The sequence below is a fragment of the Seriola dumerili genome, unplaced genomic scaffold, assembly GCF_002260705.1.
Source record: "Seriola dumerili isolate Sdu_G_001 unplaced genomic scaffold, Sdu_1.0 BDQW01000025.1, whole genome shotgun sequence".
NCBI lineage: Eukaryota > Metazoa > Chordata > Actinopteri > Carangiformes > Carangidae > Seriola > Seriola dumerili.
In genome coordinates this window covers 9,864,223-9,879,991 of record NW_019174280.1, presented here as the reverse complement: position 1 = coordinate 9,879,991, position 15,769 = coordinate 9,864,223, and the positions used below count along the sequence as shown (strand labels likewise).

Genomic DNA, 15,769 nt, shown 5'->3' with positions numbered 1-15,769 from the left:
TAGTTTCTAATCGATTTTTAGTTACCTTTTCTGTTAACTACTGAAGGAAAATTAAAGTACCTGCATATTAATATTGCCGCAAACCTGTTGGATTAATGATTAACCAGTGACACAAAGTAATAAAATGATCCAGTGATTTGTGGCCTGTACATTATGCGTGTGCGTGCTGTATGTAAGATGTTGATCATGCTGAACATGCTGTCATAAACGCAGACTTTGACACCGGCTGAAATGGTGATTTTGAAAATAGGTGTGTGTGTGTGTGTGTGTGTGTGTGTGTGTGTGTGTGTGTGTGTGTGTGTGTGTGTGTTTGGAGGCATATGTGTGCTCTTTTGAAGCACTGTACTGGTCTTCCTCTCTCCTGTTCCCCTGTGTCCCCCTCTCTCTCTCTCTCTCTCTCTCTCACTCTCTCTGTTTCTCTCTCTCCCCCCGCTTGCAGCTGCATTGCTATAAACAGTCGAGCCACTGTGCCCTACTTCTGAGTGGAGAGAGATGGAGGGAGAAGGGGAAAGCGTGATGCAGGGAATGAAGACTAATGAGGGGAAATGGAGGGAATGGGCTTAAAGAGAAATGGTGATGTTGAGACAAAGGCAGAGGCAAGGAGAGGGAGGCGGACAAAGAGGGGGAGTGTGTGTACTGTAGGTCAGATGCTACCCCTGTGATGCAGTGACAGTAATCCTCGTGAGCACAGCAAGACACGTGCATGTACTGTATGTATGTGTGTGTGTGTGTGTGTGTGTGTGTGTGTGTGCTTGCAGTGCATCTGTGTGTGAATCAGCCATGACCAAGATGACGAGTTGTCACAGTCATGTCAACAGTCGCTGCAGGTGAAAACCATACGAACACACACTACCTCTCACAACAATGTACTAGATATACACACACAAGCATAAATGCCCACAGCTGAATTAGTTTCTTTGTGTGAAACACATCTCATGACCACAGAGTTACAGTACTGCCTTGTAAATGCATGCTGCTGTCATGGGTACGGCCTGTTCCAGGATAGTCAAGCCAATTAGTTGAAGACTGGATGATCATAGAGGAAGTGGTTAAAAACTGTTGGGATGTAGGAATTGTAGGAATTGTATTCAACCAAGAAATGAACTAACTAACTAAAAACTATCACTATGTCCATAATTGATGATTCTGTGTGGATTACTTTTTCAGTTAATCATTAAATCTATAAAATGTGAATAATGTAAACCGTAATTGTTGAGAGTCCAACCAAGTCCAGTCAAGAGCTGAATGACACAAGAATATTCCATTTAGTTGAGTAAAGAATACATACAAGTAACAAATCTCATCATTTGAGAAACTGAAACAAGAGAAAAATTTAGATTGTTGCTTTAAAACTTTCTACTGATTGATTTTCTGCTGATTAACTAATCGATTAACAGTCGAGGAGTCAAAGTACTTTATAAAAGGCCTCATGAGGGTGTGATCTGCATCAAATCAATTCTCCCTTGGCCTGTGGTCTAACTTTTTTTTTATCGAAGTTCATTTAAATGTGCTTAATAGTTTTTGAGATTTCCTGCCAACTATCAGACGAAGAGACAAACAGTGTAGTTATTCTCTTCCATCACAACGCTGCTTTCAAAAGTCCAGTCACTAAATTATGCAGTAAGAAGGAGTTTTCTTTTGACTCCCTCACTGCTGCTCTTTGAGAGGTAATGACTGTTTAAGTCACCTCTCTGTTCTTGTGAAACATTCCTCATATAACCTTAAGTGAGCAGCTTCACAGGTGACTGAAGAAATTTTACAACTATTTCAAACATGTTTCTTTGAAGCAGTTATTACTTTATGCTAATGCACACAGATAGTGTGTGTGCCATTTTGCTCCAATTCACAACCAAACAGCACCACGCCCTTCATAGCATTACTTAACCTTTATTCCCCCTCTTATCACTATGCGCTTTCCCCCTTCTAATAACAGTCAGATAAAGGCAGCGTGACTCCTCACAGGGACACAGCTTGCTTAGAATAAGCGAATAAAGGGCGGTTCAGTCTCTGGTTGGCCACTGCACGAGCTGTTTACCTGCATTCACAGTACAACAACAGAACAGAAAATGACCTTCATTGGACGAGAAGAATGTTTTCCTTTTTAACCGTCAAGGTTCGCACAACAGTGGGATCGCAAAATTAAAAATGGTTTAAAATTCAGCTATGTGGTTGTGTTTGTGAGCCACTTACAAAGCACAGTGATGCACAAAGAAAGAGATGGCTGGTGAAGACAGCAGAGACCACATGCAAGGAAGAGGTGGAGAAAGATACAGGAAACAGAACAGGGTGGAGGAGAAAAAGGCAACGAGAAAGAAAAGAGAGAAGGAAAGAGACGCATTCAGCACCGCTTAATTCATCCTTTTTTCTCCCATTCATTCCTGTCTGCCAAGTTTTTTTTCTTTCATTCTGGTGCCTGTCTGTGTTAACTCTTTCTGTGCAGTCTCTTTTTTCCAAGAATCCTAAAAACACTGACATTTTCACAATCTCTTTGTCCATGCTCCAAAATTCGCAGATCTGCCACGACTGTGTATAAGTGCGAGTCTGACAGCCAACGACAGCTCAGTGAGCTGGGTCACTGAGCAGAAAAAGCCATGCCTGACTACTGACTGAATGTTTTTTGCCTCAAGTCAGGTTGCGACACAGAGGAGGGAGGCACAGCTGGGTTTAAATTGCAGCATACATGCCCTGAAGCTTGGCCAGAGGGAATAAGGGACTAAGGTTTTGTTCTGCAAAGAGAAATATAAACCACTCAGTGTCTGCTTTTTTTTTTTTTTTTAAGATACAATCAATAAGAGATGTTCTCTTCTTTAATACTGTGTCTCCCCCCCCTGTTTGATTGAGACGAGGTCTGACTGGATCACAGCCAGTCTCTCTGTTCGGCCAGACACTGTTTAAGCTAGACGTGTTTCCAAACCAGGCCAGACAGTCACTGCTCTTTATAAAGATGTCAAGCACATAATAAAGCCGCAGTTTTGGATTTGAGTTTGGCGTCAAAAACCAAGGTGTGGACACAGTGGAGACGCTGAGAGGCAGAAGCATCTGATTCCTTGTGCTGCTTGTATCTGAAGCGATTGAGACAAAAATAATGTCACGGTTCATACCGCTGAACCCCCTATAGGAATTGTTATGTTGTTGTAAGTTAGCTAACAGACTAGGTTGTGATCAGTTGCTCTGTGACACCAGGCCGAAAGATGTCAAATCAAAGCATAGTATGTGTTTTCTCCTGTCGCCCATTCATGCTAGAAAGGCCAGGCTGTTTGTTTGATGTCCAGTCAAGCAGTGTTCACACGGCGACACACCTGTCCAGCTGTACAGCTTTAATGTCTGCATCCCCTTTCAGACCCCCGAACCAAATGTTAAAAGAGCCTTTGCCTTTTTTTTTTTTTAGTTTCATCCTCTCTTATTCTCTGGATGGCATTGTCAGTCTATTGTCTATGAAACAGGTTGCCATGAAAGTTTCTACAGACATTCACTAAAGTTTTGCTCTGACAAATGGAAACAGTTCAGTGTCTGCTTTTTAAGGTATAATCAATGAGGGATGTTCACTTCAATGCTGTGTCTGTTTGATTGTGCCCTACAGCATGGAGTTTTCCTGTAGTGCCACCATGAGGGTGACATTTGGGGTTTTTAGTGAAATATTTTGGCAACTATTGGGTGATTTGCCTCATGGTGCCCAGAGGATGAATCCTAATGACTTTGTTGACACCATGTCCTTCCTTTTCCTCCATCAGGTTGATATGTTTGGTTTAGAGTGACAACTATTTGGTGTGAAATGTCCCCCCTGAGCGTGGATTGTAATCTAGGTGGTGATGTCCTGACTTTTGAAATCCAATTTTTATTTTGATCTATATTTTAGTTAATGACCAAGTTAGCAAATGTTAGCATGCTACCACGCTAAACTTAGATTGTTAACATGGTAAATATTCTGCTTAAAATGATACCTGCTGAACATCAGCGCGTTGACATTTAGCTCAAAGCACCACTGTGGCTAAAGGCTGCAATAATTTCCTAGGAATAATTGGGTTGCACTAGTATGTATGTTTTCTCAGAACCTTATTTCTCTGAAGTCACTTCAGAGCAAATCACCAACATAATTAGTTTATGTTCTACTTTTTTTTAACACAGTATTCCACTGTCATATTCATAATGTAACATCTGGCCTAAGGCTTTCTTTTCCGGGAATGATGGCAGTTTGCTTTTTGTCATCATGTTCATGTTAGGGCGACAAAATGCAAATTAACTCTTTCTACCAGCAGCCAAATTAGTTAACCTTGTTGTTTCTGGCAGTATTATATAAAGGCGAGGCCTCAGGTAGCACATTGACTGCATATGCTATTTCCCATTCAGCCTCAGTGCCTCTTTGAGTCTTCTTCATCCTTGTTGCATTGTTTTCAAAGTGCTTTGATGGTGTTCACTGTCTCAGTGGAGGAAATCTATCAGCCATGAAATTGTCGATCAGCGCACTGGTAGAGAGTAATGACTCACACACTTCTGGGCACCAACACCCTGTATCCCATTGTTCTGGTGCAAGGAAGAGATTGTGAGAAATGTAATTATTTTTCTCTATTGTTGAATTCACCGAAATGCAGGCAGATTAGACTATGACAGAATATGTTGTAGAAAGATGAGTAATGAGTCATAGAGCTGCATAATTTTAATCCAAGCATCTCCTCCTAGTGTTTTTTTATCTTTTTGTTTTTTGTCTAAAATTTTTATTTTAAATGCTTTGAATAGTTCGCAGTGTCCTTGGTGCATTTATGTGATTAGTGCCTCGCTCAAAGGCCATTTGATGAGGACATTGGGCACTGTAGTGTCTCTCAGCCATTCTCCAGCCAAAGGATAACAGCTTAGGTTTATTGATCTGACTTTCTACCTCCAGCCAAATGTTTAATTTACTGGATTAACCTTCCCTGAGAGGAAGCACAACATCCTGATGTTATTCTGCATGTATTTAGGGAGTGCATTTTTGTTTGCATTTTGTAATGAACAGTCTACCTGGCAATGAATAATAATAAGTCGAATACTGGCTCCCTAGAATACAGTGTAAATATAAGTTTGTTGAACTGGGCTGCAGTCGGTATCTCGTGTCTAAGAGAGCGTCTGGTATTTCCTGAGGAAACCACTCCACCATCAGGGCTCTATCCCCACCTACCCCGCTGCTCCACAGCCTCTATATACCCCCACTGTCCTCCTCCTATACTCCTATTTCAATGTCCGTTCTTCCTCCCTTCCCCTCCTTCTCCTCCTCCTCCAGCCTCCCCCTCCGTCCTCAAATGCACCCGCTCCCTTCTTTTTTCCTCTTGCTTTGCTTTTTCATTTCTCATTCGAACCTCCATTAAGGAAGTCTTTGCATTGCGCAAATATGCTCACCCTCCTTTTCCTCACATCGCGTACTGTACTGTAGTCTTTCTCCTCCTCTTTATCCCCCTCTTTCCCTCCTCCTCCTCCTCATCTGCCCATTGCCTTGTCTTCATGTATCCTCCTCCTCTCACCAGATATGCTGCATTAAATTTGTGTCTAAACCTCTGCTACAGCTTTCAGGGAATCAGTTGATTTGGGGTAAGAAGAAATTAGTCATAGCCACAGATTATTAGGCTAGGTGTAAATATAATCAGTTATGTTGCTGTATCCAGTGAATTTGATTCGGGTCTTTAATGGGATTATACTGCATGTAAATGTGAAGTGGTTGTGTATGGGTTGCGTCACCAGAGTAGCCACCATCAGCTGGAACTGAACATTATAAAGTGTTCCCTCCATCATGGAAAGTACAAAGTATTAAAAGCGCCTGCCTAAAGATTTTTGGCAGGCTTCAGCAGAATGTCAGCTCTGATTCAACCAGGAAGTGGACTCTATTAATTATTTGGCAGAAGAAGGAGCCACAGAACAAGATAAATAGGTGTGCATGGAAGTTTGAAGTAATGGTGTTAAAAGGTTCTTACATCGCACAGAATAAATCACAGTAGAGTGGTGCCCAGGAGAAAAGAGCAGAGCCAAGCACAACAGGGCAGAGCGGTGACGCTGGGAATGAAATGAAAGCAAAGCAGACACACAGTAGTTGTCACTTGACATGCTGCAGACTCACAGCTCCGTGACAGTGTACAGTCATAATCCCAAAAACAGCATCTGTACACCAACAACCTTTCGACCTTTCTGTCTGTCTGAGTGACTATAAACCAGTGCACTTCAGAGACAAAGAGGGAGGAGGAACAAAGTGGAAGGAGAAGGGAGGAGCGTCTACGGCCATGCTAGCAGCTCTAGTGCTCAAATAAATAAATGCTAATGTTAGAATACAAAACAAGCTCACAGTTGCATAACTTTTGGACATCGTGCACTATGATAAAAGGGCTTTTTATTTGCTGCTTTATAATGTAATAGAATTAGGGCTGAAACTAATGATTTTTAACTAATTGAATTGAATTAACTTATAGTTTCAACACTATTGAAAAGATCTGTCGGGTGAGGCTATATGTAGCCACAGCTGTGCTTTGACCTAATGCAAACATCAAGGTGCTAACATGCTCACAATAACAATGCTGACTTTCTGACTTAGCAGGTAGAATATTTACCATGTTTACCATCTTAGTTTAGCAGTTAGCATGCTAACATTTGCTAATCATCAACCAAAGTAAAATAATTGGCACAAGATACAAAGTTAAGGTCCAGTCTGAAACAAATGGTCAAGCTATTTTAATAATGGATTAAGTTGTTAAGTTAACTTTCACCCATCCTTTAGTTTCAGCTTCTCTGGTTTTCCTTTTTTTATTGTAAATGTAATGTTTTAGGTTCTTGGACTGTTGGTCGAACAAAACAAGACATTTAAAGACATCACCTTGGTTTCTGGAAAACAGTGGTGGACCAAAGAACTATCTGATAAATCAAGAAAATAATCAACACATTAACAACACTGAGTTCGGCCTTAGTTGAGATATTTCAGGAAGGACAAAGATGGTAGACGAACCTACAAACCATGCCGCTATCATGGCTAAAAATATAAACGGGCAATTAAAGCACTACCTGGCAAACAATTACTGTTGGACAGAGGACAGCATATCCTGGACTAATCATATTTCCACTACAGGTTTAACCAGTATCTACCCGGGCAAGATAATAATAATTTCCACCTAAAACTGTCCTCATTACTACTACTTACCAGTTAAAGACACTAATTGGCTTGGTTTGCACCAAATGGGCCAAGAGGTTCAGTCTGGCTGTAGATGAATTAACATCACAGTGAAAGAGGCAGAGTTTAATGTAATGCATACTGATGAAGAAAGGAAGGACACTACAGTTAAAGGCAAAAATAAAACATGTCAGTCCACAGAGAGAGACTTCACTGGAAATATTTGGCACCGGGTCTTTAGACTCGACAGTCAGTATGAGGGTAAAGATGAGCTACAAAGAGAAAGGTCGTGGGGAAAAAGAAAGACATGCTGAGAAAAAGACTCTTGGAGACATGAGAGAGTGAAACCTGCCAAAAACCAGATGGAAGTCGGTACGTCCTCCAGTGTTGTTAAAAGTTGAAATGCCTGTCTGGTTCTCATCCCATCACCATGACAACACAGCCAGCAAAAAAAGAAAGGTAGAGAGAGAGAAAGAGAGAGAGAGGAAAAAAGGTTTAGATAAAGAGAGGTTTGGAAAAGTAAAGATGAGAAGAGGTGGCAGGAGGCAGAGTGGTAGAGATGGAGGGGGTTTGAAAGATTGAGAGAGAGAGAAAGAGAGTAGAAGATACAGAAACAAAGGAGTGTGAGAGTGAGGATATGAGCTATGAGAAGTTGTGGGTGTACTGTGTGAGAAAGTGTGTAAGATGCTGTTGAACTGTCAGCCTTGTTACTGAGGAATGTGTGTGTGTGTGTGTATGTGTGTGTGTGTGTTACACGTATTACACGTGTAAGCAGGGACAGAGGGCAGCTTTACTGCCATCATAAAGGCGTTCATTTTGTCAGGGCGAAATTGGACTGGAAGATAAAAAGAGTTTCTCACATACACACACCCCTTTAAACAGACCTTTGACAGCGTTACATCATATATACAGGGTCAGAATTACAAGCTAATATTTTCTGGATGTTCATAACGACAGCAGGAACTGATCTGAATAAGAGAGGACACGAAATGAGGGATTCAGTTCCCATATGCCATAATCTTCCCATTTTAAAATCATCCGACAGTTATTCTCGAAAGTGCCGCCTCATCTGAAACAGGGACTTAAAATATTTTGTGTTTGCAATTCTTCCATCTTTGAAATAAAATGTTCCTGCACCCTATTTTTACTCTTGCAGCTATTGGCAGTATGACAGTCAGTGGATTTGGATAACAATATTTCTTCAGAATAATTGTGCATCCATTATAGTCTTCTTGTAGCCCAGGGTCAAAACTTTTTTTTTTTCTTCACTGCTGTGTAGCGCTGAAAGTATCTCCCTTGTGTTAACAGACAAAGAGGCTTTTATGACTGTGCTGCTTCGTGAGTGTATGAAATCCACGAGACAACAAGATAAAATGCATCTTGTTGGGTTTTTTTTTTTGTGTTTTTGTATGTGTGTCTTGATTTAATATTTCATTTTTATGCTTGTGTTGCAGACTTGGTTCAGAATCCACTCCGTTCCAAACGTTCAAGTATGTGTCCGCCTCATGTCGTATGTCTACAATCAGAGTTAGGAGGGTTCATTCGATAGCTAATCTACATGTGATTATGGGCTAAAAATGTTCTCCATGATGTAATCCCTAATCAAACTGATGATGAGTCATGATGTGATTACTGACTTCTGGAATACTATTGATCATATTAATAACACACAACACAACGTAAGTGACTTTTTCAACGATGACGTGGAGCTTGTGTAATCATTTTCCCAAAAATTCCAAATAATCTTTCTTTTTTTTAATTCATATATGGGTTTAATCCTGTTGCAACTGATCTGCTAATCATCAGCATTTTATAAAATTAATCAGAAATCTAATCAATAAAACAGTATCTGCCAGCATTTCCTTTCAGCTGATGTATAATTTCTCATCTATGATCATTTCACGTAACCCATCAGTTTAAATTCAGTTAACCAGACGCAGCTTCTGTCCTTCTGGTTTCAGGCAGCAGAGCAGGAAGTGATTAAGAATGTCCATCAGCCGCACTGCCTGGGTTTATGGCCTTGTGTTATCGTGCAGCATCGCCCTGCTGTAGTTTCCTTGAGCAGGACATTGCATTTTTATAATGCACTAGATCCATTAGCTTGTGTCTGCAGCCCTAAAAGTTTTGAATGCAACAGCTTTACTTGCTGATATTTGCCTTTCGCATGTTTCGGTATTTTGCATGCAAGGATTTTATTACAGACATTCCTTCATTTGTGCTGTAATAACTTCCTCCACCGCACTATGAAATATGTGTGACTAAAGTATAAATCATGCAAACAAGGTAGTGGCCCTCAGCACCTGTTGGGCTTGGAATAGGTTCAGCATGTTTACATCCTGCTGTGCCTTCATCTTCATGGGAGCTGCTATTCGCTGTTTAAATGAGCTACTTTTACTACAGTTTCTTTACTTTGAAATGTAGTCTACACATATCTTGACAGCGTTCCCAGAGATGGAGGGAAAATGACTCTGCATACATATTCATGTTTGTTTATATGAGCAATATGTTTCCTGAACTAAAGAATATTTTTGTATGTGAGCAGCGGCTGATTACTGTTGGTCACAAAGACCAGGAGCCAATCATCGATAATGAGCTGCATAAAGCTTTGTGGCGGCAAATGAGGGAACGTTAAGACCAGTGCAATGACCATGCACAGCCTGTAGAAGTTGGTTAGGTCACATGATTTAAATGACTTGATCATTAGTGCCACAAGTGCCAGTATCAGATACTCAGAAATTACCTGCATCTGAGGAGCTCCACATACTAGTGTCTACAGTTTACTAAGAAAGGCAGATTCAGAATAAATTCATTCTCCTGAGGGTAAAAATAACTCATCGAAAAGCGGTCAGAGTCATGAGTCACTCAAAGTGGAAGGCAGGCCACAGTTAATCAAATAGCATCTTAGTACAACAGCAGCAGGGCTTCTTAGAACACACAACTCAATAAGCCATGAGCTAGATGTACTACAACAGAACATCATGTTAGGTACAAACCACTTTAGCAAAAAAAAAAAAAAAAGTGAAGCTGATGTGAGCACATGCTGATCATAATTGGATGAGTATACATTTGCCGTCTGGTCTGACGAATGCTGGTTTCTGTCCAGCGTGTTGTTAGCAGGCTGAATATTTGGCATAAATAACACAAATCCATGGACGCATAATGCATGTGTCAACAGAACAAGCCGCTAGTGGTGGTGAAATGTTGCTGTGACATGCATGTGATTGTGACTGATTAATATCAGTATGGTCTGTAGAGCAGATGTCAGCCCAGCAGAACACCTGGAGGATGAAAGAAGGGATACGTGTGGCACAATCAGTCATCGGTGACTGACATTACTATAGCAAGTCTTCATGGACTGAGGCACCTGCAGAGCATTTCTACACCTTATTAAATTCATACCTTTCAGGACTTTACTTTTTGCTGGTTAGATGTGTCATGTTTAGTAGCCACTAGGTGCACTTCAGCAGAGAGCTAGATCAGAGAAACTGAGCTACATTTTGTCATACTACTAAACTGATTTAAGAGTCAGTTTGCCAAAAAGTCAATGATACTTTGTGTCTTAAAGGTTCCTTGTAGAATTTTTTTGTTAAGCAAAGATTTCAGGAACAAATATGTTGCTCCATGTTGCTACTAGAGATTAAAAATTCCACAGTGTTCCTCTAAGGAGGAAGGGTAATCTGCAAAAAGCAATACAAGAACATCAACAGTAACACTAGGTTGGTAGAAAAAAAGTAGATATATCGCTTCATGGATGAGATTCTCACCTCAGGAAACCTTTATCATCCTCAAAGGCTTTCTCACTCTATTCTGTATGTTCTGTATTCTTCTGTAATGAATAATAGAGCACCACACTGCTTTCACATATAAACAAACCCCTGGGCCCAGGAGAGTTTTGTGGTATGGAAGATTAGCTTGGGGATTTTCTGTTTGGCCTCAGTAATCAAATGTTGAGGTGGTTATAGTGTGTCTCTGAACCACCACAGTGATCTGTGTGTGTGTGTGTGTGTGTGTGTGTGTGTGTGTGTGTGTGTGTATGTGTGTGTGTGTGCCTCAGACAGGCTCGATGCTTGAGTGATTCTCTATTACTCTCTTTCTGAATGGCTTGGTGCTGGCTGTCCATCTTACAGCCTCTGCATAACTGTCTTTCTCCATGAATTATTGACTTTCTGCCAGTCTTTTTTTTTTTTTTCTAACTGGCTTTATGTCTGTCTGACTCCCCCTCTATCTCACTGTCTTTTTGACTGCCATTTTGTCCATAGCAAAAGCACAACTAGCAGTGTGATAAAAGCTTTACTTGTTGAATTTATCATCTTTTCAAACACTGCAGGAGGTAGATTAGATTCAAAATGCATGTACAGAAGAGCCAATAGATGGTTGTTTACCTCATCTGTTATCATCAACTCAACACCCTAACTGTCACATCTTTTCTATTGTTGTCATATCCAATCTATTGTTGCTGGATTCACTCTACAATGAGTGATTGTATAGTCATTTATTATTATCAGATTAATAGTTACCCTCCCTTTTCATTTTGACTATACGAGAATAAGAATGAAACAGGCCCTGTTATCATATAAAAAAGACTTGGAGCTGGAATCAAATCCACTGTAGTTAATGGCATTAAATGTCACTATAGTTAATTATTTGAATATGTCATCCCTGTCACATACAGACCACCAGGTATAGTGGCATAAACAGAAGTTGAAAATCCACAGTTTGATGATGGGTTTCAATTTGAAAAATTATATTGTTCTCTTTTTTAGAAAGGGGTTATTGATTCCATCAAAAATACACAAGTAAAAACAGAAAAACAACAACTTTTTACAGCAAATTTTAGGGGCATCAGTATATCACTAAATCTGGTTTAGAGTTTCATCTCAGCAGCATCTGAAAATGCTGTAAAACTACAAAGATGTATAGTTCCAGAAAATAAGATTTTCAGTTCAAATTTTATTAAAACAATATGTGACTTATCCTAAAATAAATAAATTTACTCAAATATTTCATTCATTATTTAGGTACATCATTTCCAGAGTATTATTCCAGGGGCATATTCCTTATTTTACCTTGTAGCTGCACTAATCAATATGTTACCTTAACAGTGGAAAAAATAACCATGTTTGATTTGAAAAGGTTTGTTCACACTGACAAATCCACAGAGAATAATTGCCCATCTCTGCAGTTTCCCTCAGCTCCTTGTGGGTTTTACGGCCTGCACCTTCACTGTTGTGTTTCACTTTCATCAGTGTTGTTACAGCTGCAGCTATGTAGAACAAAAATGTTCTGATAAACCCGCTGTACGCTACCTGCCCAGCACCACACAGCAGATACACAAAGTTAGCAAATAGCTGGTGAACATAGCAGAACATTTAGCAGCTGAGGAGCCAGATATCTCACTTTCTTGCGTTGTTTGCGTATCTGTGTGTATTGAGTTTGTGAATGATAATGTACAGAATGTGTTCATGATTGAATATGAGAAACGGATGTGGTAAATGCTTTTGTCGTGCTTGTTCTATCCAGGTGGGCGTCGCCGGTCTGAGCCTGACGAGGCAGAGCTACTGAGGGTCAGCAAGAGACTGGTTGAGGATGCTGTCAATCGCGCCTTGCAACAATACAAACAGGAGACACTTCAAAATGGGGGCGGGCCTAAGGCCACGGCCATGCAGCTCCCTGGAAACACTGAGGAAACTGCCACAAAGACAGACACTACAGCTAACTCCACCACAGACTACAGGAAGTGACATCATCGAACTGAGGTACAGAGACTGAAAAATCAGCCGCCCATCAAACATCAGCCAGGCCTGGCTAATCAGGAGAAGAGTCAGGCAGCTCTGGGCAGAAAGCCTGAACCAGCCAACCAGTCAGTCCAGTTTGCTGACTGCCAACCACAACGGCTAGCCAGTCATGCTAGCTACCCGCCCCACCCGACCTAGCTTGACACAGTGCAAGTTATATATATAATGTAGCTTAAGATCAGTGCTACCAGGTGACCGTCCCAACAGGCCAACTAGCTAAGCCTGTTAGTTAGCTCACTAACTCTGGAGTCCTTCATCTAACAGAGCGGATACGACCCCCAGATCCTCACTCGACCGGGGGTCTGTGTTCGTACATCAAACCCAGAAAACATATGTGACGCACTCGTCTAGAGAGACGTGTGCACATGTAGAGTTCACTGTGACTGGTCACTCGCAAACTGCCCTTTTTAGAATAAGATAAATCCTGTTTTGTAGACAGCTTGGTTTACCATCACCTGCATTTAAAAAATGACTCAATATGCTCTATTCCCCTCAGTGTAAAGCACTCCTTTCTCCTTCACTACATCGCTGCAGGTGATGAAAATATTTTATTTTTCTTTGAGCATATGTTTCTTTTAGAAAATAAAATCAGTGCTGACTTCATAGACAAACAATTACTCATCTGCTCATTCAGAAGAAGATATGTGAAAAGAGCTGGTTTGACAGGTTGGATTTCTCCAAACTTAAGTGTGAAATACATTATGTTGGACTTTGGTCTGTACAAGTTCTTTTGTTGTATTTTGTTGTACAGCTACGAGGCTGGGTTCAAAGCACTTTGAATTTATCCACTTCAGGAAATGGATCTTCTTGAAACTTCCAGCATTTCATTTTATGTTTCACATAAGATGTCTGTCTACATACCAAACTGCCGTTCTGTCTTTAGTTGTTTATAGAAAGTGGCCCCAGCTGTGCTTGTAAGTATTATATATTACTGTTGTCGTGCCGAGGCTGCACTGAGACAATCATTGAGTTAAGATAAATCCAGCTCTAAACTCTGAATTCATTTTTCAAAACAGAAACTAAGCAACACCAGCTTTTGAAAACCCAATCTGGACTCTTCTGTTGAGTCCATAAACACTCTGGGAAACACCGCACACACACACGGTGCATAAATCTAGCATCCCTCTATCACATTAATTTCTCTCTACTAATAACACTAATTTTACAAAAGATGTCAGATGAATTGGAGACACTAAATCGGGGATGCTAAAAAATAATATACCACTACGACAACACACTACGAGCTGCCAAGAAAGCATTTTTACTCCATTAATGACCTGGCTGCTTGTTTCATTGAAAACTATTAAATTTATATGTGACAGGTGGTTATTACTATTAAACACAGGCATTCATTTCATAGCTCAGTTTCCTGTCTGATCATTTATAATTACTTTTGGTTCATACTATATTGTTATTTTTTTCAGTGAAATTAACCTGAAGCAAGAACATACAGATGGTTTATTATCTGTTAGTCTTTTAAAGTCTGTAACACAGACTGAAGCCTGGCTGTTTGAGGCTCAGTGTTTACTGGGGATGTTTGTGCTGATCTGAGGAGCTTTTATCCCCTTGTACTTCACATGTAAGAGCAGTTACAGCCGAGCTAGTTATTCAGATGGTGATGCTGATGTCAAGGAGGTTAACTCAGACAATTGCTTCTGTCAGCTGAAAATTTCAGTGTCTTCCATCCATATATATATATATATATTTATATTTTTTTTTTCCTGTTAAACGTGACAATGAAATTGGCCTTTTCATGTGCTGCATTTGACCTCACAGCTCATGTAATCCATTCAGAAATTAAGGCAGATTGTCCCTTAATTAAGGGAAGTTTTTAAAAAAGTTCTTGAGAGATGAGGTTTTCAACTGACAGCAAGATGATGATGATACAGCTATAATAAAGGTGATTGGTTTACTCTGACATTAAATATTTTATTTTTTAGCTATTTTTATTTATTTGCTTTGCTGTTGCAGCAGAAGAGCTGGCTTCCCTGAATGAATATAAGAATGAATTTCATGTGGAAAAAAAATGAAGATATTTTATTTTGAACTGAGAAAAAGAGCACTCAGTTTGTATTTGAAGGTGAAAAAAGCACAAAACTTCAATTATTTTTTTGTTTTTGTTTTTAATTGTTTTCAGAGAGCAGGTAAATGTATACATGCTGTTAAATCAAACCACCTCTGTTCAAAGTGGCCTTTAGTCACTAAAACAAATTGATGTGATTTTTGTTTAACTGTAAGTGCTTAAGGTGACAATGCGTAGGTAACATTTTTAGCCAACGTGAATGACTAGATGATGATGGGTCATTTTGCTGTGAGATTTGCCAAAGTCTCTTAAATGTTAACCTGTGGCTAAAGAGTTGGATTCTTGAGTTAAATGTAAAAAAAAAAAAAAAAAAAAACGTCCACCCACTCCAGACAGAATTCATGTTATTTTTATTTCTAGGTAAATCGATTTCTGTGCGCATGGACACAGAGATAAAGAGAGACTCAGTTTGCAAGCTCAGATTTTCAGCCACATGAGGTTTATTTCCCTCTGGCGCGAACAGGTGTGAGCTGGAAAATGTGCTCTCATCCCTGCGAAATCCACTTAAGTCCTGTCATTGTGGGCTCATTGAAACATCAATAACAAGGTGAATTCTGTCTTAAGGTGGACTTTGAACATTTTCATTTTTATCTTCTATTGTCACCGGATCCTTAATCTCCTTAAAATCCCCTTTAATACACAAGTTGTCCTGTTGGTCTGTATGATTTTTCTGTTCATCCGTCCCGGAGCGTGTGTGTGTGTGTGTGTGTGTGTGTGTGTGTGTGTGTGTGTGTGTGTGTGTTTGAGTTCATAAAGTGACTGTGGGATGTT

The 15,769-nt window shown here is 40.1% G+C and overlaps 1 protein-coding gene across 3 annotated transcripts in view; it reads left to right on the top strand.

Annotated features, from left to right (window-relative positions):
* Positions 1 to 15,314, top strand: part of akap7 (A-kinase anchoring protein 7) — a 43,078-nt gene extending 27,764 nt beyond the window's left edge. For 2 of the 3 annotated variants that reach the window (XM_022770496.1, XM_022770494.1), the window contains exons 10-11: positions 8,575 to 8,610; positions 12,641 to 15,314. In XM_022770496.1, the coding sequence (XP_022626217.1) occupies positions 8,575 to 8,610; positions 12,641 to 12,861 (257 nt within the window). In that variant the 3' untranslated portion in view covers positions 12,862 to 15,314. The remainder of the gene's footprint in view (positions 1 to 8,574; positions 8,611 to 12,640) is intronic. The other variant, XM_022770495.1, reaches the window with a different exon arrangement.
* The last annotated feature ends 455 nt before the right edge of the window (positions 15,315 to 15,769 follow it).